The sequence below is a fragment of the Echinops telfairi genome, unplaced genomic scaffold (assembly GCF_000313985.2).
Source record: "Echinops telfairi isolate 266 unplaced genomic scaffold, ASM31398v2 ScPeMD7_31;HRSCAF=116, whole genome shotgun sequence".
Lineage (NCBI taxonomy): Eukaryota > Metazoa > Chordata > Mammalia > Afrosoricida > Tenrecidae > Echinops > Echinops telfairi.
The window spans coordinates 28,868,859-28,889,229 of record NW_022103928.1 but is presented as its reverse complement, the minus strand read 5'-3'; the positions used below and the strand labels follow the sequence as shown (position 1 = coordinate 28,889,229).

Below are 20,371 nucleotides of genomic sequence, written 5' to 3'. Positions count from 1 at the left end.
CATTTTCTTAATAGATTTTAAATTACTGACAATTCAAAAACTGTTCCCAGAGAGTAAAATACTGTTAAAGCCTTTGAAAAGCCACCATGAGATTTTTATTAGTATTTTTGATGAGAAGTCAAAATAAAAATGTAAATATCGTTTGTTAAGGAATCTTGCTATTTATCCTTGTATTTGTATTCTTTCTGAAATTTCTATTTTAGAGTATTTAGCCATAGAACTTAGCTCTAAATAGTTTTTAGTCGCTGAAGTATTACATTTTCTTGTTTTGCTTTTTGAAGGCAATTCCATTATTTCTAGCAGATACAAATGCCCACGTTATCTTTGGCTTGATTTAAAGTGAGTGACTCCCATTTGACCCATCTTAAGAATGTGCCAAGAGGTGGCATGGGCAGCTGAAGGAAACAGTGCCCAGGGCACCCTGGGCTTTGGTTAGTGCAGACTTGAGTCTAATTCCTAAGCCTGCCACTGGAGGTATTTGTGAGGTTGGGCAAACCACTGGGCACTGCCCTGTTTCCTCATCTCAGCGGAAAGGCGTGCTCTGACCTCAGATAAGCCCTGTGAAATGCATCTTTTCCCCCCCTCCCCCCACCCCACACGCTATCAGGTTAGTACTGTGTTTCTGGTACAGCATTTGAAAGAGGTGAGATGATTTTCCAAAACGCATTCTTTTATTTTTCAAAGCCTAATGTTTGATGTCGTTTTCAGAAAGCTTCCTTGTAGTCAGCATCTGCCTGTATAAGAGTTACTTCTCTAGACACAGGATTATTTTGTCTCAAAACACCACCACCACCAAAAAAAAAAAAAAAAGTTGCATTACCTCTAGCAGAGCATGTGTGCTGCGGCTCAGGAATCACGGGCGTGGTTTCCACAGCAACACCAGTGTGTTCTCAACAAGAGTGTTCCAGCCAGGCTCTTGCTACATGTGAGTCATACCCAAGTGTTTTGTGTGTTTCCCTTGGATATAACTTCTCAAATGTTAATGGTCCCTGTCTAAGATTAAGTAATAGAGAAAGGGCAGGGGGAGAAACAGAAGCAGAGAGCAGGAGAGAGGAGGGAGAATCCATGTATGTAACCGGAAATCACTTGATTTTTAATGTGGTCTCAACATGTAACCTGGGTTAGTACGAGTCACACCCTTTAACTGACCTCAAATCTGAAGAAAATGTGGACTCTTTTTGGATAAGTGCTTTTATTATTTTCCTCAAAACATTTTGAGTTCTTTCTCTGTGTATGTACGGTGCATTATAACTTTTAAATTTATCTAGTAATGAAAAAAATATATAGTTGAACAAACATGTCCTAAATTCTTAGTCTTTACCTTCCCCAATTTTAACTCTTAGTTCTAGTTTTCTACAAGCACAAAATGCTACTTCAGAAAGCAGATTCCTCCACCACCACGACTGACAGTCCCCTGCACTCCCGCTCCGTGTAACTGACCAGAGACAAGTAGCAGCACCAGAAGATAGCTGATTCAGGAGAAAGGACGTGGCCTTCACAGAAGTCCGTCAGACAGACAAAAGCAGTGTTTGCCGGGTGGGGAACTTAGCAGATGTGTTGAGAAAAGATGATGTGCCGGTCGACTCATCGTTGTCGACTATGTCCCCGGTGGTGTCTATAGAAAAACTGACCCACATCACCAAAGATAAGCCCAACGTGGACTAGGTGGCAGGACAGGGTCTCCTGGGAAGCTTGCCATCGCTCAAAGGCTAAGGCTTGGTAGCAAAAAGCTTTGAAGGCCTTCTGGGTAAGTCAGTAAGTCGAACGTGGGCTGGAGCCAGGTCAAACCGGCGTGGCTGTTTTTTTCTTCTCTGCAGGACAGTCAGTGCTGCGAGGGCCTGGGCACCTGCCTCAGCGCAGAAGGGGACAGCGTCACAGCTTCTCAAAGGGAAACAGATGGGACGTCATCTCCTTCTTCTTCCTTTTGGTCTTAGGGCACTGCTGCTTCTGGTCGTGAGCTTCTCGGTTTTGGGGCCAAGACGCTGCCAAGATCCTGGTGGCTTCTGCTTGGGAGCTGGTGCCCGCCTCGTCGTCGGAAGAGAGCCCGCCCCCGGCATCTATGTGGGGAGCGACTGCCTCACTCTGCGAGATGGGAGATGAGGGAGGGAAACGCCCGACACCGGTTAGTAACGAGACGTCAGGGAATGCTGTCAGGAGGGAGGGCAGCTCCCAGTGCTGGGTCCAGCCTCCAGCCAGCTCGAGTGGGGTGGCTCTAGAGACGCCAGGAGTTGGTGGGAAGAGCTGAAACCGCCCTGGTTTTTCCCACTCATATCCCAATCGTGCTTCCCACTCACGTGGCTGTTACCCCCTCGCCCGTCAGTAGGGCTCACTGGAGCAGGTGCGAGAACCTGCTGTGAGCTGGGCACGAGGAGGGCAAGCCATCGGGCGGCTAGCAGGGAATCTGGGGTGACTGACTGGCGCTTTGCCTCTGCTCCCCCGGTTTTGAACACGAGTACATTATGAAGCGAGATCTGCACGACGGGCTAGCGCCAAGACGGAGACTAGCACGTGATCATACTAAACACACGTGAAGAGATCTGAAAGACAAAGCTCTCGTGGAGACATAAAAACAATGCAAGACAAAATGGGATCTAAAAAAACCAATACAGACCAAACAGATACCGTGACGGAAAGCAACAAGCACTGAAGTGAGAAACAATGGAAAGACTTGTCAACGGATCTAATCAGGCGGCAGGAAGAGCAGTGAAGATAATTAAGATGGCAGAGGCTGAAGAGCAGCAGCAGAGGCTCAAGGCGGCCGCGCAAAACGTAATGGAATTACGGGACATCACACGCGTCTTAATGTGGGCATCACGGTAATTCCAAGAGATGAGAAAAAGAAAGGGACAGAAAGAATATTTGAAGAAATAAAGAAAACGGCCTCAACCTGATCATGGCTCTACAAATCCACGCAGCTCCAAATACTCCCAGTAGGATAAAGCCAGAGACTTACAGCCCTGCGATCATAGTTGGGCTTCTAATAAGCCTGGGATGCAAAAGGGTCCTTCCCCAGGTTGTCTCTCCAAATATATGCCAAACCCAAGATGCTGCCTGCTACTCATGGTAAATGACTGTACACTTGGAGCTCAGTGCAAGCCGCTTAGAGGTTATCCTCCCTGGGGGTTATCAGCCATCTGGAACAATCACTCTACAGTCTGTCCTACCCTAAGTAGGGCCCACTCCCTTCTGATAAGGATAGTGATTGTCTCCCTGAAGGAAAGCCCAGAGAGGTCAAACCCACTCAAGGGTTAGGCTGCCATATTGAGTCTAGGGTCTACTCATCTTGTCCCGTGTACCCCCAATCCCTCCCCTTCCTGTTACATGTACACCCCTAGTTCATCCCCTACGTCCCCTTCCTGTGATGTATATGGTCGCCTGTAAGCACACCCCTAAGTCTATATAAGCCTTGGTCAGAAATAAAGACAGAGGCTCTCTCTTCCGGTCCTCCTTTATTTTACTCTCTCCCATCTCTTATTCTCTATTACCTTACTATAACTTTTATATATTATAACCATGCACAATAAGTAAGGAGAGAGAAGTGACAGTCACTGACAGTGTGTGCCTCTTTCTCCTCAGGAATATTGAGGACAGAACGTACTGGGGTGACATAGCCAGTTTTGATAGAAGTCTTCTGCCAAGAACCCTACACTCAGCGAAACTGTTGGTCAGTAATAGGAGTGAACCTGAAACATTCCTAGAAAATGAGATCGTTCACATCCACCCAGACTAACCTCACAAGAAGTACTAACGGGAATTTTGGAGATGGAAGGAAAAGACATCAAGAAATAATTCACAGGCATCCATAAAAAGAAAGACCCTTCATAAAGGGAACTGCATGTGCACGAATAAGGGCTATGGCTGAGGCGTCCACACTTGATACTTTGAATCGTTCTGTCCTTCATGCTCTTAATGAACTATGTGTAAAAAGCAAGTACAACATGATGTTTCAGGACACGTGAAGTATAAAGACATAATCGGGGACAAAAGCTGGGGGGATCAGACAAGTATAACATTTTTTTGGTGCATTACTGAAGTAAAGTTGGTACAAATTGAAAGTACCACAGACTGCTAAAAGGACAAACAAATCTGTCTTCGAAGAAGTACGGCCAGAATGGTCCTTAGCGGCAAGGACCGTGAGATTTGGCTCACGTACTGTGGACGTGCTGTCAGGAGGGACCAGTCCCTGGAGAAGGACATCATGCCTGGCAAAGCAGAGGGGCAGCGAAAAAGAGGAAGGCCCTCAAGGAGGTGGACGGACACAACGGCCAGAGCTCAGACACACACAGGAACGGCTGTGAGGCGGCTGGCAGCTGGCAGCATCCTTCTGTCGGGTGTATGATTGCTCCGGGTGAAAGGAACTCAAGAGCACCTAATACCAGGTGGGAACCGTGGGCAAGGGCAGGGTGTGGGCATGGGCAGGGCAGCAAGGCGCCAGTCAGAGCAGAAAGCCAAAGGGCTCACTGAAAGGCTGTGCGCGCGAGAGAAATGACAAACAGATTTTTAAATGCACGTATGCAGTAGAGCTAGAGGGGAGTAAAGCTGTGCTCAGGGCAGATCTCTGCTCTCTGAGAACGTGAACTGGTTTGTCTGGCCCTGTGTGGGAGCCCTTCCGCACAGTGCTGCTGGGGCACGCTAGGTAAACAGCCCCAGTCTGAACCACGCAGGGAGTCTGAATGCGGTCGTCAGAAAGACTGACAGGACGCCTGTCCGGGTGGCAGCTGGCGCAGAGCAGACAACAACGGGAGGTACTTGGGTAGACAGTAGCGGGAAAGGGACGTCAGAGTAGTGCTGGGCATGGGAGGAGCTGGCAGACACCCGAGTGGTGTCATGACCTAAGTCTGTGAGGGCCTGGCCCGCGGTGTGCGTTGGCCCCTCAAGGTTGACCCAGACTTGCTGCTCTGACAAAAGCCGCACTGACCTTGGTCCCATAGCGAAGCTTCAGCCTCTCTCTGATGAGCAGGCCCCTGGCCAGCAGCTTCCAGTTCCCTAGAGCCCGCTTCTCCTTTTTCTGCAGGTCAGAAAATGTTAAGTAAGCACTGGTATTTTGAAGAAAAACATCTAGACGGAACCTGTGATTATGTATAGAGGGCAATCGATTTTAGGTTAAAAATTAAGCTTCACAATTACTCAAAATCTCATTTGAACATTTAATCTCATCTATATTGCCAATCCTTCAGCACCCAGGACAACCGCAGCCCCTTCACGGCTGCTGTGGTCTGCAGGCCCGTGCACAATGGGAGAAAGCACTGCCAGTCTGTAGGTTGTGGATGGCATCACTGCCAGGCCCCGGGCTCTTACCAACCGATCACTGGTAAGTGCACTGCCAGGCTTTCTCCTAACGTGTCCTAAGTCTGGAAGCGCTGCTGACACCTGGTCCACGTCACAACATGCACACACCCCTCTACTGGTGGCTGCAGACCAGGTGCGCTGGCTGGGATCGTGGAGGGGAGAACCCGCCCATGTCACCAGCACGGGTATCGTGTTGGAGGCTCTCGAGTCCGTCTCCAGCTCACAGGGAGCCTGCGTCAGAGCCGAGCTGCCTGCGGGCTCTCTAGACTGTCGTTTTGATGGAGTCTATGTCCTGTGGAGGTGCTCGATGCGCAGCAACCAGGCCGCGCACCAGGTGCTGCCAGGCCTCCTCTTACTGTGACAGACTGAAACTGTAGGAGACCGGCACACCCAGGATGTCGACTACAGACAGGTAGATGAAGAGCCCGGTGGCCTGTTTTCCACAGTCCTGGCCCCCTGGAGTGCCTGCTCTGTGTTCCTGTACGTGGAGCAGGGGAGCCCAGGAGGGAGACCTCAGCACACCGCCCTCTGCGACACTGCTCACCTCTTTCTCCTTCTTTTCAATGAGGTCCTGCTCCCGGTCCCAGGCATCCAGGAGCACTTCCTTATGCTCCTCACAGATAATGTAGCCGTCCGTGCTGGGGGACAAAGAAGGCAGGGTGGGTCTTCTCGGGGCCTGCCTTGACCTTTCTCGCCTTGCTCTTCAGAGCACTAAGACACCCTGAGTCATGCCGTCATGCTGGTCCACAGCCAGTGAGATACTCCCCACGCAGAAGGCAGGCCTAGGGAGAGACTGGACCGACAGCTTCCTCCCCAGCCCACCCCAGAGCAGAACAGAGGGCGGGCCAGCAGCCCTCAGAAGGACACGCACCCTGCTTTCCTCACTGTGCTGACCCACAAACAGGGAACAGTGTTAAACCGGCATGGTGAGCGTGCTGCTGCCTATCCTGTGAAACGTTACGTTTGAGTTCTCAAGTCAGTGGCAAGACTTGACAATGAAAGATGCTGGGTCTCAACCTCCACCAGCCCACTTCCACTCCCCCCACCCCCTTTTCGGCCGGCCGCTTCCTCCTGCTTCCTTTTGCCTCCATCAGAAGCCCCTCACGCACACTGGGTGGGAATAGCCCCCGTGAAAGTCGAAGCCGGTGACAGCTGGTACACAGTCAATGTCTAGCTTGCGGGCCACACGCTGTAGGTTGGGCAGATTCAGCTGCACACAGCCGACTGGCATCATGCAGGGCCGGAAGAGGTAAACATTCCCAAACTCATTCCGGGGTACCTGCAGAGAGGGACACACCAGGATTTGGCGAGCCGTTGGCGAGAGGAACCCACCCTGACCGTTGTCCTTACCTTCCCATCCACAGCCACAGGGGGCTGGTACTCCTCTGTCTGCCACTTGCCAAAAAGGCCCAGGTCATTTTGCTCCTGCAGCTGGGGCTCGGCCAGACGAGCTTTCCTGGCCCGGTTCGAATAGCCCTTCACCATCTGCACCAGGGGAGACAGTCACGGTTAGGACTCACAGCTCCCTCTTCCTGGGTATCCGGCACTCTGCTTGGTATTGGCCCCCATTTAATGGCCAACAGAAACTTGAGATGGGTGTGCTCTTTAATCCCCGGCTGTCCCAGCAACTGCGACTAGTACTGGTACTAACATGTACAGAGTGCTCCTTCTGTCCCGGGGACCGCTCTCTGTGCTTTACAGGTACTGATGACTTACCTTTCGACCTGACCGATGAGGAACCTAGGAGGCTTAATGATTTACCTAGAGATGCACTAATCCTCAGGGGCAGAGCTGTAGGAAATGCTGAGAAGTTTAGTTCCAGAGTCTGTGCTTTGAGCCACTATGTCGCAATCTCTACTTTATCCCTGTGGGGAAATGGGAGGCTCGGAGACCAAGTCACTAACTTAATCTCCCATGGTGAAGATTCAATTTAAATCCACTGCTAACCACAACGTCAGCAGTTCTCAACTACCAGCTGATCCGAGGGAGAAAGATAAGGCTTTCTACTCCCGTAGAGCTAGTTTCGGAAGCCCACACGGGCCATCCTACCCTGTCCTACAGGATGTCAGCTCTCTGGTTGATTGGTTGGTATCTGGTGGTCTAGGCTGTGTCTTAACCTCTCCATGACTCAATGCCACCTCCTGCCTCCAAGATGCCAACATGTTAGGGCCCCCAGCGGGCTCCCGGGCAGATGTCTAGCAGGCAACCCTGAGATTTCCTACGGGGTGAAAGGCTGGCAACGAGGACAAGGCTGCCTAACTTTGTACAAGTGGTGGGATGGGGTTTGGCTAGGGGCTGAGCACACTCGCTTTCTCTAGTGCAGAGGCTGGCAAACTTTTTTTGTGAAGAGTCACACTTGGCCTCTGTCTTTTTGTTTTTTCCAACCATCTTTTAAAAATGTGAAAACTATTCTGAGACCAAAGACCCTACAGAAACAAAACCGAGGTTGGATTTGGCCTGCAGCGTTGTTTGCCAACCATGGAAAGCCAGCCGCCCGCACTGTGCAGCGTCGTTACAGACAGGGTGTCTCTAGTCTACTTCCTGAGCAGAGAGACGCGGCCGTGCTTATTCTTAAGGAGCACCGGCTCCTTTGGGGAGAGACAACTCTAATTCACTGTGCCAGGCATGTTCAGAGGTAAGACAAAGGTGTACAGGGGAGCTCGGAGGCCGCCTCCTCACCCAGCCCTGTCCAGGAAAGACGTTAAGAAAGGTTGCTCAGGACAGGTGACCTGTGAAGTTAAGGGGCACAGAGGGCATGAGCAGGTGAACAGGGTAGGGAAAAGGAACGTGGGGCTAAAGGGACTCATGAACAAAGACACGCAAAACCCATATGGATCTGGTGACACCGTGGTGACACGCTGGGTTGATCCACAAGGTCAGCTGTTTGAAACTACCAGCCGCTCCATGGGAGGACAGGGCCTTCTCCTCCTGTAAAGAGTGACCGTCTCTCAACTCACAGGGGCAGTTGCACCCTGCCCTAGGGGGCCACCGAGAGTCACCGCGATGGCAGTGAGTTTTTGACTGAGTATCAAGTATGGGGCTCTGTGGACAAACACTGCTGGAAAGGAGGTAGATACCGGAATATCACAGGTCTAAAAAGTGGATCATTAACCTAGAGGGAATGTGAGGCTAGCGTGCGGTGGGTGTCACCCCATTTTGTGTTGAGAGAGCTTCCTGTGACTGTGCGGTGGGGAGTGGGTGAACGTGGGTGGGAGCAGGCGGACTGAGCAGAGGCTGTCGCTGTGACCTGTGCCAGAGAGAATAAGGTAGGCGCAGGTCAGGCGAACCAGGGCCGGGTTTGAGAATAGGGAAGGATCTCGCTGTTGTGGCCCCGACTCACAGACCCCTGTGCATCTGAATGAAACGCCTGCCAAGGGTCCCACATTATCCCCATGCTCAACTGTGGGTCAGGGCGTGGTTTCAAACTTTGTACTGTCGTCACTGAGCGTACACACGACACACCCACCAATCCTGTCCTTCCTACTCCTCCAGTTCTGGGACCCTGATGCCGTTCTCCAACGTGTGCAACCGCGCTAACCATCCTTTTCTAAGTGGTTCCTGCCCCACGGACATGAGTTTCGGGTCCCCTCTTTTCCCCTGTCATCTTACCTTTTAAGTTGCTGCTGTCAATTTGATCTCCTATAGATAGTTCTTAAAAAAGCATGCATTCCTCATGGCAGGAGTTATTTAGTCCCTACTGCTCCTCTCCATTCGTCACACTGATGGCTCCTGTGTCACTGTGATGCCAGGACTATGGCGGTGGCATCGCAGAGAGCAGCAGGGGGCCTTTCAGAGACTGACTGGGAGCACCTCGTGGTGCACCCGTGGGAAAGTTGGGCACTGGAAACCTGAGAAAAAGCAGCAGGACACCGCTGAACCAGTACGCAAGGTGGAGGGAGCCCTCGCTGGAAACCCAAAGCCACGCCAGCCCAGAGTCAGCTTCAACGCACAGCTACACGAAACAGGGTTTCTACGCTGTAAATCTTTATCGGAGCAGACAGCCTCAACATTCTCCCAGGGCGTAGCTGGGGGGTTTGAACCACCGACCTTGCAGTTAGCAGTCTAATGCTCACACAAGACCACCAGAGCGCCTTTCAGCCCGGAAGGCACTCAAACTACGTCTGGAGAAAAGCTGTCTCCTCACGGTACAGTCAGTCTTCACGATATGAATGGACTAAAGTTTGGGGGAGCTTTATTTTACTGATGTGGCACAAGGCAAAATAAGAAACAACTGAAAACATGCATTAGTAACGAAGAAATAGAATGTATACAGAATCAAACTAATAAAACTGAAAGTTGTGAAAAAAGAATGCCGACATAAGCTCTTGTGAGCATATCCCAGGTAAGATCAACACCCTCAGCATCAGTAAGCGGAAATGAGCTGGCTTAGCCACTCTGAGTCGAACAATCACATCACGTGCTCCGCTGAGAACGACAGTGAAGAGGAATGGCACCACAGTCATTGTCAGAGAGAGCATCCCAATGTCTATCCTCAAGCAACACTGGCCGTGAGAGGAAAATAAGACACGCTCCCAGGAAACAAGAGTTAATACAACTATTATTCAAATTCATGTACCAAAGCTTAAAGGTTTTTGCCAACTTCTGTCTGACATTGACTGAACATGTAATCAAGATACATTATTGATTGATTGTGAACGCTAGAAAGAAGGCTCACCAGTTGATCTGGGTAACAGAAAGACAACAGAGATTATGTGATAGAATTTTGCAAGACACACAAACGTCTTCATTGCAAATACCCTTTTCAACCACATAAAGGGTGACTATACATGTGGACCTAACCGGATGGAATAATACACATGACTCGATTCCATAACATCTGTGGGAAAAGCAGGAAAAAGCTCGACGTCATCAGCAAGAACAAGGTGGGGGCCTCTGTAAAACAGACCTTTGCAAGTCCAAGTTGACGCTCGAGAAATCTAATCACAAGTGTGAGTGTATGATTCTGAAGCCCATCTCAAGAATACATTCGACGGCCCGAAGTCCAGACAAGCTGTGGGATGACACACCTGAAGGTCACGGCAAAGACAAGGGGGAAGAGACCACAGCCTTTCCATGTGGGTCATCCCGCCAAGAAACCAAAAATCCCCACACTGGACAATAAGCAAAAGCGTGATAAAGGGAGACCACCTGTAGGTGGGACCAGTCCCTGGAGAAGACCATCATGCTTGCTACGAGCAGGCTCCCTGGGAAAAGGCAGACCCTCGAGATGGACAGACACAGCGGCTGCCACACGGGGTCCTCAAACTCAGGGATGTGTCTAATGACGGCGGTGTTCTGCTCTGGTGAACAGAGAATCGCCAAGTCAGAACGGACTCACCGGTATCTAGCAACGGCGATTTAATCGGAAAGACTTCCGAGGACATGAGTTGAGGCTGTAAGATGATCTCAGGAAAATAGTTTGGGGGTACAGCCAGCCTTAGTAGCTCAAGGAGGTCTGAATTCCAGGAAAATTTCAAATTCTACTGAGTCATAGGGTTCTCATGGACTGATTTTCAGTAGTAGATTTCCAACCCTTCCTCCCGCATCTACCTTGGTCTAGGAACTGCTGAAGCCTCGTAATTATGATAGCAACATCCGCTGATGGGGGCAGATGAGGCGCCCTAGCTGGATCATGGAGGCAAGTCTCCCGCAGAGAAGGTGCAAGTGCTACCACTGAAGTGCCACCGCCCTCAGGATTATTCTAGAACTGGGCCGAGCCAACAGGCACCGGCCCCATGTGGGCTACTGAACACTTGAAATGTTGCTACTCAGATTTGAGAAGGATTAAAAATATAAAACACATGAAATATTGATGAATATGAAAAGCCTCATGGTGAAAGTCCTCATTAACACTAAAAAAATGTTACATGTTGAAATAACGTTTAGATATATTTGAATATTAAAATTTCATGTTTCTCTGTACTTTTTAAAGTGGTCAGTAAATGCTTCAATTCATATATGGAGGTCACAGGAGTGGTTTGCTTGTAGACGGACAGTGTTCTGGTAGAAGGAAGAGTCTAGTTATGAGAAGGACCATAAGATAGAGGCGGGGGTGGGAGTGGGGGCTGTCTAGGGAAAGGCACAGAATGCAGTCAGGCTGCTTCTAGAAGGGGCCGATGCCCGCAGCCCCTTCCCACTAACGGAGGTCTCCACGCTTCCCACTCAGGTCCCCGGCCTCCTTGGGATCTGACAGACGGTGGCAGATACGTCTCCACGGAAAGTCGCTGTGTTCTCCAGGTGGCTGAACTGCCAGGACGGCCTTTCTCGCTCCTATCCAGGCTGTCCCCAATTTATGATGGGGTGCCATTTGGACAGCTTCGCTGTAAGTTGGCTCATACCATTTTTCAAAAGTGTTCATCATTGCTGTCTTTTATTAGGAGTACCTTTGTAAGTCTGCTATGGGAACGTGCGCAAGTGGGCATCAGAGAATGGTAGCATCCTGAAAGTACACACTGCCCTGGGAACTGCAGTACACGGTACTAACGACAGAAAAGATGCCATGTAGGGCAGTGCGCTGGCCCCAGGCATGCGGAGAGGAGCAGAGGGAGGGAGAAAGGGCTGTGCTCTCTCACATCTGTTAGGCTGTGCACAAGGGACTCCCTTTTTCTGAGCTCCCGTCCACATGTGTACACCAGGCATGAGAAAGCTAACGCCCGCGGCCGCGGGGACACCATCAAGATCCCCTTCAAGGAAGCGTCTTCATGAATGCACCACGGAAGGGACAGGTATGACTAGTGAGGAGGTCTACACACTGTGGGCAGTCGCCTTGGAGGACCACACCTCCACTGGGGGCCCCCAAGGGGCCTTGGAGCCCGTGTTTGGCCTAGATTCCTTACATGCTCTTGACGACCTTAGGAATTCCTTAAGTCCATCTAAATGCTGGTCTCCTCAAGTCCTCCCCAAGGCAGCAAAGTCAGGCATCTCCAGATTCCTGCCCTAGACATCACCCCCCTGCCATCCAACCCGTCCCAAGCTTGACTGCGGGCGTCCCCAGCTCAAGTACCTTGTAGGGCACTTCTCCCAGTCTCACCACTCGCGCTTGTTTCAGCCACGTGTCCCTCGAGTGCAAGGTGTGCACACAGTCCCTACAGAAGCCAACACAGGAGACAAAGGACAGACTCAGTTTACACACCCCCGATGGGTCCCACGGGAATCTGCAGAACTGAGCGATGAAAGGACCCTGTAGACGAGGGAAACTCAGCCCTGCTGACTCTCCCCCGGCTCAGCCTCGTGGCTGCGAACAGGCCCTGCTCCTGAGGAAACCAGAGAATCTGGGCAGGCACACTACCTGGGGGTACCTGGGTCCTGGTGGCACCAAAAGGCAGTGGTTCAAATCCCCCAGCCACTCCATGGGAGAAAGATGAGGCTGTCTGCTCCCTTACAGATTTAGCCTTCCACACGCTACATGGAGTTGTTATTACCAGACTCACTGACAGTGGGTTTGAGTGTCCAGAGCCCACTGCGGCTACTTTGTCTGTAGTCTCAGGCCCTGCGTTCTTGACTCCTCTGTGCTGTCCACGGCCCACGCAGACACAAGGGAATTCCTTCACACCCAGTGAGGGTCTGGTCTATGGCTAAACACAAGGGCCAGGGGATAAGGCACCAGAGAAGAGGGAACGTGAACCCCAGGATGACTACATAGACATGAACTAGGAGCTAAGACACGATTCTGCAAACAGAGCCGATCGTGTGTAGATTCCCTGGCTTCAATCACTCGCCATGCAGAGCTAAGCGCTATTCCACTCATGTGCTGGCACCAGAGGCCCCGTGGCATCAAAGGTCTCTAACGTCATGCCGGGACAGAAGAGTCATTATCGGCATCAGCTGCCCACGTCAGATTGCCGTGACGTAGAAATCAGATGTATCTTCACCCTCCAGTCTTTCGACCACTTCTGTTATCAGCTGTCCCTCTTCTGCTGGATCTGCTAATTCGTTGCCATGGTTACAGAGAACTCTCAGGCCAGACTCATAGTTCCGGGATTCGTTAGGGAAGTACCAGGTTATAATTCAAGATCAGGAATGACTCTGGCCACACCTTTTATTTAAATTAGAAAAGCCTCGGTCAGTTGCGCCTGCAGGCAGGTCTCCCTCTGGTGCTCAGGCGAGAGAAGGGCCACCTGCCAGTGGGCATGGCCAACAAGCAGCTGAGAGCTACCGTAGATGGAAGCTGTCCTTATTGAAAACCTACCTTCTGTTTCTGGAGTTGTGTCTACATCTCGATCCTGGTAAGTCACAATCAGGAGTACAGCCCATCAGTTCCTGTGTGGCCTTTGCAACAAATGAGCGAGCACAGCAGAAGTGTGAAGGCTGCTGTCAGGGGGAGCCATGACAACGCAGGAGCGTGAAGTTCCATGTGACCTCCGCCTGAGAGGGACCAGCCTGGTGCTCATCGCAATCCTCATTCCTCCTCCTGAACTGCAGAGGGGCCCTGATGCTAGATTACACCACCCCCCACCCCCACCCCCCGCATGGTGCTGTGGACACGAGATGGGCTCCTGCAGCCCCTTGTCCAGGCGGTAGGCTGAAATCCCTGGTAATCCTGACACCCAGAAGGCTGCCCGGGCCGCCTGGCTCACCTGGAGTAGATTGCTTCTCCTCGACAGTACCCAAGGATTGCAGCTGTCTCTGGGTAGATAGCCTCGTATTTCAGAAGATGCTTCTTCAGCGCATAAAGGGGGTGGTTCTTGTATGAGCCAATGGCAGAGGGGAAAGGCTGGTCCAGGTGTTTTGCCTGAAACTGCGAGGGCCAGACAACGTCGAATGTGCTGGTTAGAAGCAGAAGGGAGAATTGAGGTAGACTATGTCTGGACCGAATGGATCTGATAACAGACGGTGGAGCAGAAAGAGGTCGCTTCACCACTAGTGCCTCTGTAATGCTGGATGTTCACAGTTCCGTTTCCCCGACACAGGATTTACTCTCTCCATAATTCCCATTGAATCTGGCCTTTTAAAATAAAGTGAACCAGAAACACTCCCAGAGTAAATGTTCAGCATAGGATAAACAGCACCGCTGCAGGCAATGTTAAGCCTGGGTAATTCCCATCCTAAGCCGTTGGAGTACATTTTTCCTGAAGCTGGGCATGTTCTCAGGGAGAAAGGCTGAGCTCCCTGCAAGGACACAACCGTAGTGGACGGGAAGCTCAAGCCTGCTCTCAGGCCGGTGGCGGGGCCTAGGACCAGATGTGCCCTGCTGTCCAGGTCTGTACGAGTCAACATGCTTTCTCCCCAGCCTGAACAAATTACCATAGGCCAAGTCCCTTCCTTCCCGGGGATAAGAGGTTCCGTATGGAAAATTATTCATCTCTCCAATCTTCTTTTTTAACTGGTAACATCAGGGCAACAACACTCCCTGCTTTATGGTGTTGTTGTGATTATTAAATGAGGTCACATATGAAAAAGACCTGGTCTATGGCCAAACAACCCTGAACGTGCCGCACCCGGGCTTGTCTGACCTCGGCAAAAAGACCCAACACCATGTCAGGCACACACGAGGGGCTCAAAACGGAACTCATTTCAGTAACTTGACTGGGTCTTTAAGCCCCTGGTAGCCAGGCCTTACCTCTAATTCTTCTTTCTTTTCTCTGTCCACAAGTGGGCTCTGGTACGGCCTCAAGGTGTCGGCCCACCACGTGGATTCAACCCGGCCTTTGCGGGTCACTGTCATCCAGGCTGGGTCATACCTCTGGGTGACATCCCGCACGCAGCCATCATTGTCTATGCCCACAACATAGGTCATGGGCTTCGTGGCATATCTGTAACAGGTCAGGGGCTGGTCCACCACCCCATGCACACAGTCCACACACACCCACTTCTCCTCTTGCTCACAGAACACCTCCAGCCATTGGTCAACACCAGCCGGTTTTCTTTTTTCTATCTCCTTACCAACACAGCACCCTTTCTGGCCTCTCTTTTTGCCAGAAGTGCTTGAGGATGCTCGAGGCTCGCTTCCAGGCCAGGAGTCCCCCTTGGACCTCCTCTTTGTTCTTGCAGGAGCAGGAGCCTGCCTCTGCCTCCGAACGCCAGGGTCCGAAACCTCATCAGACAGAGAATGGGCTTCCTCACTGGACAGTTCAAAGTCCGAGCCGCCGCCGCTGGCCTGGTCACTCCCGCTCTCCTCTTTGTAGGAGACCCGGGCAGCCGCTTGCCGCCCTCGGCCCCGCCGCTGTCTTGGGGTCTTCTGCGCTCCTCCGGGGCCCTCGTCCTCACTGGAGGGGGGCTGTCTCGGCTGCTTTTTGCCTGGAGCTTCCTTGCTCCTCTTCCCTTTGGCAGTGGACTTGCCAAGGGCCTTAGGAAGGGGTTCTTTCGGTGGAGTTCCTTGGGGGGTCTTTGGCTTAGTTTGATTTCCTGGACTTTGGCTGGAAGTTCCCGAGGAGCCTCCAGCATCCTCTTTGCATCCCTCTTTGGAAGGTTTTTTCCCCTTAAACAAAATTAAGAAGTTTGCTTTAAAAAAAAATGACTGATATAATACTACAGGGTAACAGGGTTAGTTACTGGCAGAAGAATGAGTGTACTCAAGATGTTCCCCGTTCACAGATCTAAGAAAGTATTAGCTAAAATCTGGTGCACCTCAGACAGGACATAAATCTTTGAAGTAGAAACTGCAGCCTGGTGGAAAGAACCTGGGGTTTAGAAAAAGACACACTGGGGTTCGAATTCCAGTTCTGCCTCTTGCTGTTATGCAATTTCCATAAATTTATTTGACCGCTAGGTCTCAGTTTCCTCAGCATTAACACCCATCCGGCATATAATGCATTTTACTTCCAAATCACTATGGGCTCAACCAAAGTATGGTTTCCAACCACAGCAATGCTGAAAACCGACTCGGAGATCACGGTCAGGCAAGGCCAACGCTTTTCTTGTGGCAGCTCAACATTCACAGCCCTTCCTCCATCATTCACCCTTCCCGGCAAACCTCCATTTGGTAGGAGAACAGCTACTACTTTAGAGAACAGACAATAAACTGCCAAGCAGTCGAGATCTCAGGCAGGCCCCTCTGCACCCAGGAGAGAAACCCCACATGCCACTCCGGCTGCTAGCTACCCACTCAAGTCCTCCCCGCCCGGGCTGAGGTGCAGGCAGGCTCCCACGCTGAGAGAGGCCTAGTACTCAGTTTGTGTAGTTTATGTCAAGTGCGATCGTTTCTCCTCCTCCCTGGATCCTCACCTTTGCTACTGAGGACTTCAGGGGAATTGGCTGTAAAGACAGCACCAATCGGGTAAGAAGATGTAAGGCCCGGAGGATCAGTAAGAATATCTGTGGTGAAAAAGAATGACATAATTATCCTAGGAACACTGTCAAGGATTTTAGCAGCTCGCGATGTACGTCATAGTACTTGTCTGGAACAGAAAAGGTGGAAACACATACACTGTCTGAACAGGAGACTGAAGCACTCAGCATTACTAAAATGAACATAATGACGACGCACAGGTTAACAGTGTAGAATACAGGGAACTACTAACCACATGTTAAAAGAGGAGTCTTGCTTTATGTTTTTAAAGGCAGGTGAGATGTGATTCAGGAAGATGATTGCCACTGCTTGCTAACTGCAAGGTCAGGGGCTCTAGTGCAAAACGGACCGTCTCGGAACCAATACAGGGTTGGTAGGAGTGCAAATCGGCTTGATGGCAGTGGGTTTGGGAGTTTGCGATGTGATAACACTTTTGTAAGAAAACTTATGCATTAGCATGACTATGTTGCTGTGAGGTTGTGACTCGGAGTGACCTTATGCACAACAGAATGAAACACTGCCCGGGCCTGCACCGTCCTTGCAGTTGCTCGTACACTTGAGCTCACTGTTGCAGCCACTGTGTCAGTCCACCCCCTGGAGGGCTTCCTCTTATTCGCTGCCTCTCTATCTTACCTAACACGACGCCCTTCTCCGGGATCTAGTCTCTCCTGACAACGTGTGCAAAGGGTGTAAGACTAAGTCTTGCCATCCTTGTGTCTTCGGAGCACTCTGGCCTGACTTCTTCCGAGACAGATTTGCTTGTCCTTTTAGCAGTGGATGGTACTTTCGATGTTCTTTGGCAGCACCATAATTCAAATGCATTGATTCTCCTTTTGTGTTCAATATCCAACTTTCAGATACATAGGAGGCAATGGAGAACACCATGGTTTGGGTCAGGTGCACCTCAGTCCTCAAAGAAACACCGTTGCTTTCCAATACTCTGACGAGGCCGGTGCAGCAGATTTACTCAATGCAGTGTGTCTCTTGATTTCCTGACTGCTGTTTCATGAGCACTGACTGTGGATCCAAGCAAGACAAAATCCTTGATAACCTCGCTCTTCTCCACTTATCATGATGTTACCTCCTGGTCCAGTGGTGAGGATTTTGGCCTTCTTGACACTGAAGGCTGAAATCCTTGATTTTCATCAGCAAGTGCTACAAGTCTTCCTCCCTTTCAGCAAGCAAGGTTGTGTCCCCTGCACACGACAGGTTGTTAAGCAGCCTTCCTTCCATCCTGGTGTAGCATTCTTCTTTATGTAATCCAGCTTCTGAGGATTTGCTCGGCATGCAGATTGCATCAGTGTAGTGAGAGGATACAACCCTGTCCTGAGTTTGAACCATGCACTATTCCCTTGTGCTGTTAGCACAACTGCCACTTGGCTCATGTACAAGTTCCAGATGAGCACAAGGAAATGTTCCGGAATTCCCACTCTTCTCAAGGCTATCCGCAGTTTGCCATACGCCCCACAGTTGAATGCCTTGGCATAGTCAAGAAAACACAAGCACGTAACTATCTCTGGTGTGCTCCACCAGCCGCTCTGTGGGAGAAAGAAGAGGCTTTCTACCCCTGGAAAGTGTGACCATCTTCGAAACTCACAGGGACAGTCCCTCGTCCTACAGGACGGAATGGCAGTGGCTACAACAGAGGGCTCGAGCACAGGAACAGCTGTGAGGCGGTGCAGGCCGGGCCAGTGTTCCCTTGGGTTGTGTATCAGGAGTTGCTACGGGTCAGACTCGACTCAGCGACGCCAAACAACAACCTTCTCTGATAGGAACCTGGACTCTTCCCCGAACACTTCATGGTGAAATCTAACTCCTCACACCCTCCAACCCTGCTTTTGCCCCTCCAGGTTTACGTTACTGTAAAAAGAACATTTAAACAGAGAGGAAGCAACAGAACACCTCTACAAGACGGGGCTTCCTCGGCCACTAGCACTGCTCTGGGGCAGAGGCTGTGCCACTACAGTGTAGGGTTGTCTTCCCATATTTATGATCTCACACACACACAAAGGAAAACTCATCTTTTTAAAGGGTTAGACAGAACTCTCCTCCTGGAGAAGCTTCCGTCCACATTCGGAGCTTCCGGAAATAGCTGGCAAGATGACCATTTAGCAACCAATTTGAAAATGTATTTCAAGTTCTAAACCCCATTTTTAAGTGACTAATGGAAATCGCTTTGAGTCAGAAATGACTTGCTAGCAATGTGTTTTGGGGTTCAGGACAGAGACATTTCCAGGACGAACACCGCAAAGCCAAGCTCACTGCCATCAAGTGCACACTGACTCATCGCATCCCTCAAGGAAATGGGGGAACTGCCCCTGTGGGTGTCTGAGACGGCACTCTTTGCAGGAGTCCACAGCCCGCTTTTCTCTGCACGGGGGTGGGTGCGAGATGCTGGCCTTGGACCTTGCAGCCCAGCAAAACCTCTGCGCCACCAGGCCTCTTTTCTAGGGCATTAGACCAAAGTGAGATACTTCACTACGCAGACCAGCAAGCAGAAAGGCAATGGGCTAGCTTCGACTCCCAGATGCTGGTCTCAATCCTGAGTCTGCGGCTTACCACCTGAATGAGCTCAGGTCAGTTATCCAGCCTCTCTGAATCTCAGCCTGTTAAACTGTCATGAGGACTGAACAGGAAGTGTATGTAAAACACTTGGAATGGGGTCTGGGACAAGACTGGCACCATGATTCGTTAGCTGTAATAAAAACAGTGCTGCCAGCTGTAAGGCATCACTTACATGAACCAATTCTTCATCATCTCGTGCAGAGTAAATGGCAAATCTTCTTTCCAATGTAGTCTGCAGACTATCTTGCTCATTGGTGGAAAGGGCTGCATTCACTGTAAATGTTCCAATAAACCTGAATAGAGACAAAGTGTTCCCCACATCACAGGTTGGGGTGAAGAGCATGTCTGCTGTTTGATAGTCAAGGACATGACAACCCACTGCTGTCAAGCTGGTTCCAACTCATGATAACCCTAGAGGACAGATTGGAACGCTCCTGTAGGATTTCCACAGCTGTAAATCTTGATGGGAGCAGCCTCATCCTTTTCCCAAACGGCAGCTGGTGGGTTTGAACTACCAACCTCTCTGTGAGCAGCCCAATGCCTAACCTACAGTGCTGGGAGGGCTCCTTCGCACATCAAGAGGGGAAGGGAATTATGAGACCCGTGTGCCTATGTAATACTCTCCCACCACCCAGGCTGGCTAACCATACTTGTCACAAAGACTAGCGGACACTTCACTTCCTTAGGGACCTTTCCCAGATCCCCCAGCTGAGCTAAGTGTGCTGGCCCACGGCCATCGCTGCCAGCACACCTTTGGAACACTTACCACAGTACTTTGCAATGATCTAGCAGCTCTGCCGTAGCCACGACCATGCCCGAGGTTCCTCTCTCTTCAGTGCTATGCACACCGCCCAGCACCCGGTCCCACCTCACGTACTATCAGTAAAACTGACTGAACCCCCGCCCCTCTGAGAGAAACACAACCCCTACATTAAGGGCTCTGCGGCCAGGGTCCAGGCATACCATTTCACCAGGCTGGAGAGGTAGTCGACGTCCACATCTTCCAGAGGCACTTTGGTAAACCGGGGTGGGATGATGGAGAGGCCAATAGCACACAGCTCTGGCTGGCTGCAGATGCGGTTGCGATAGAAACCATTTGCTAGCAGGCACAGGAGGTGAACCTGAGCAGGAGAAGGAAAGGAAAGAAGAAGAAGACATGGAAGAGAGGCTCAAGCTAGCAGAGATGGCTGCTGTTACGTGAAAAGGCACGTCCTGGCAGAAAGTCCGTAGTCGGTTCTGCAGACAGGAAAGTAAAGCACTGCCATTAGCCATCTCTCGGGCCTTTCATGC

General features: G+C 50.9%; 1 protein-coding gene across 1 annotated transcript in view; it reads right to left on the bottom strand.

The window, feature by feature from the left end:
- Positions 1 to 1,330: 1,330 nt before the first annotated feature.
- The window catches only part of XPC (XPC complex subunit, DNA damage recognition and repair factor), a 29,111-nt gene continuing 10,070 nt past the window's right edge, over positions 1,331 to 20,371 (bottom strand). The window contains exons 6-16 of the mRNA XM_004702369.2: positions 20,045 to 20,202; positions 19,254 to 19,374; positions 16,453 to 16,542; positions 14,849 to 15,706; positions 13,866 to 14,026; positions 12,293 to 12,374; positions 6,640 to 6,774; positions 6,399 to 6,568; positions 5,834 to 5,927; positions 4,919 to 5,008; positions 1,331 to 2,082 (exon numbers count right to left, since the gene is read on the bottom strand). Coding sequence (XP_004702426.1) covers positions 1,873 to 2,082; positions 4,919 to 5,008; positions 5,834 to 5,927; positions 6,399 to 6,568; positions 6,640 to 6,774; positions 12,293 to 12,374; positions 13,866 to 14,026; positions 14,849 to 15,706; positions 16,453 to 16,542; positions 19,254 to 19,374; positions 20,045 to 20,202 — 2,169 coding nt within the window. The 3' untranslated portion in view covers positions 1,331 to 1,872. The remainder of the gene's footprint in view (positions 2,083 to 4,918; positions 5,009 to 5,833; positions 5,928 to 6,398; positions 6,569 to 6,639; positions 6,775 to 12,292; positions 12,375 to 13,865; positions 14,027 to 14,848; positions 15,707 to 16,452; positions 16,543 to 19,253; positions 19,375 to 20,044; positions 20,203 to 20,371) is intronic.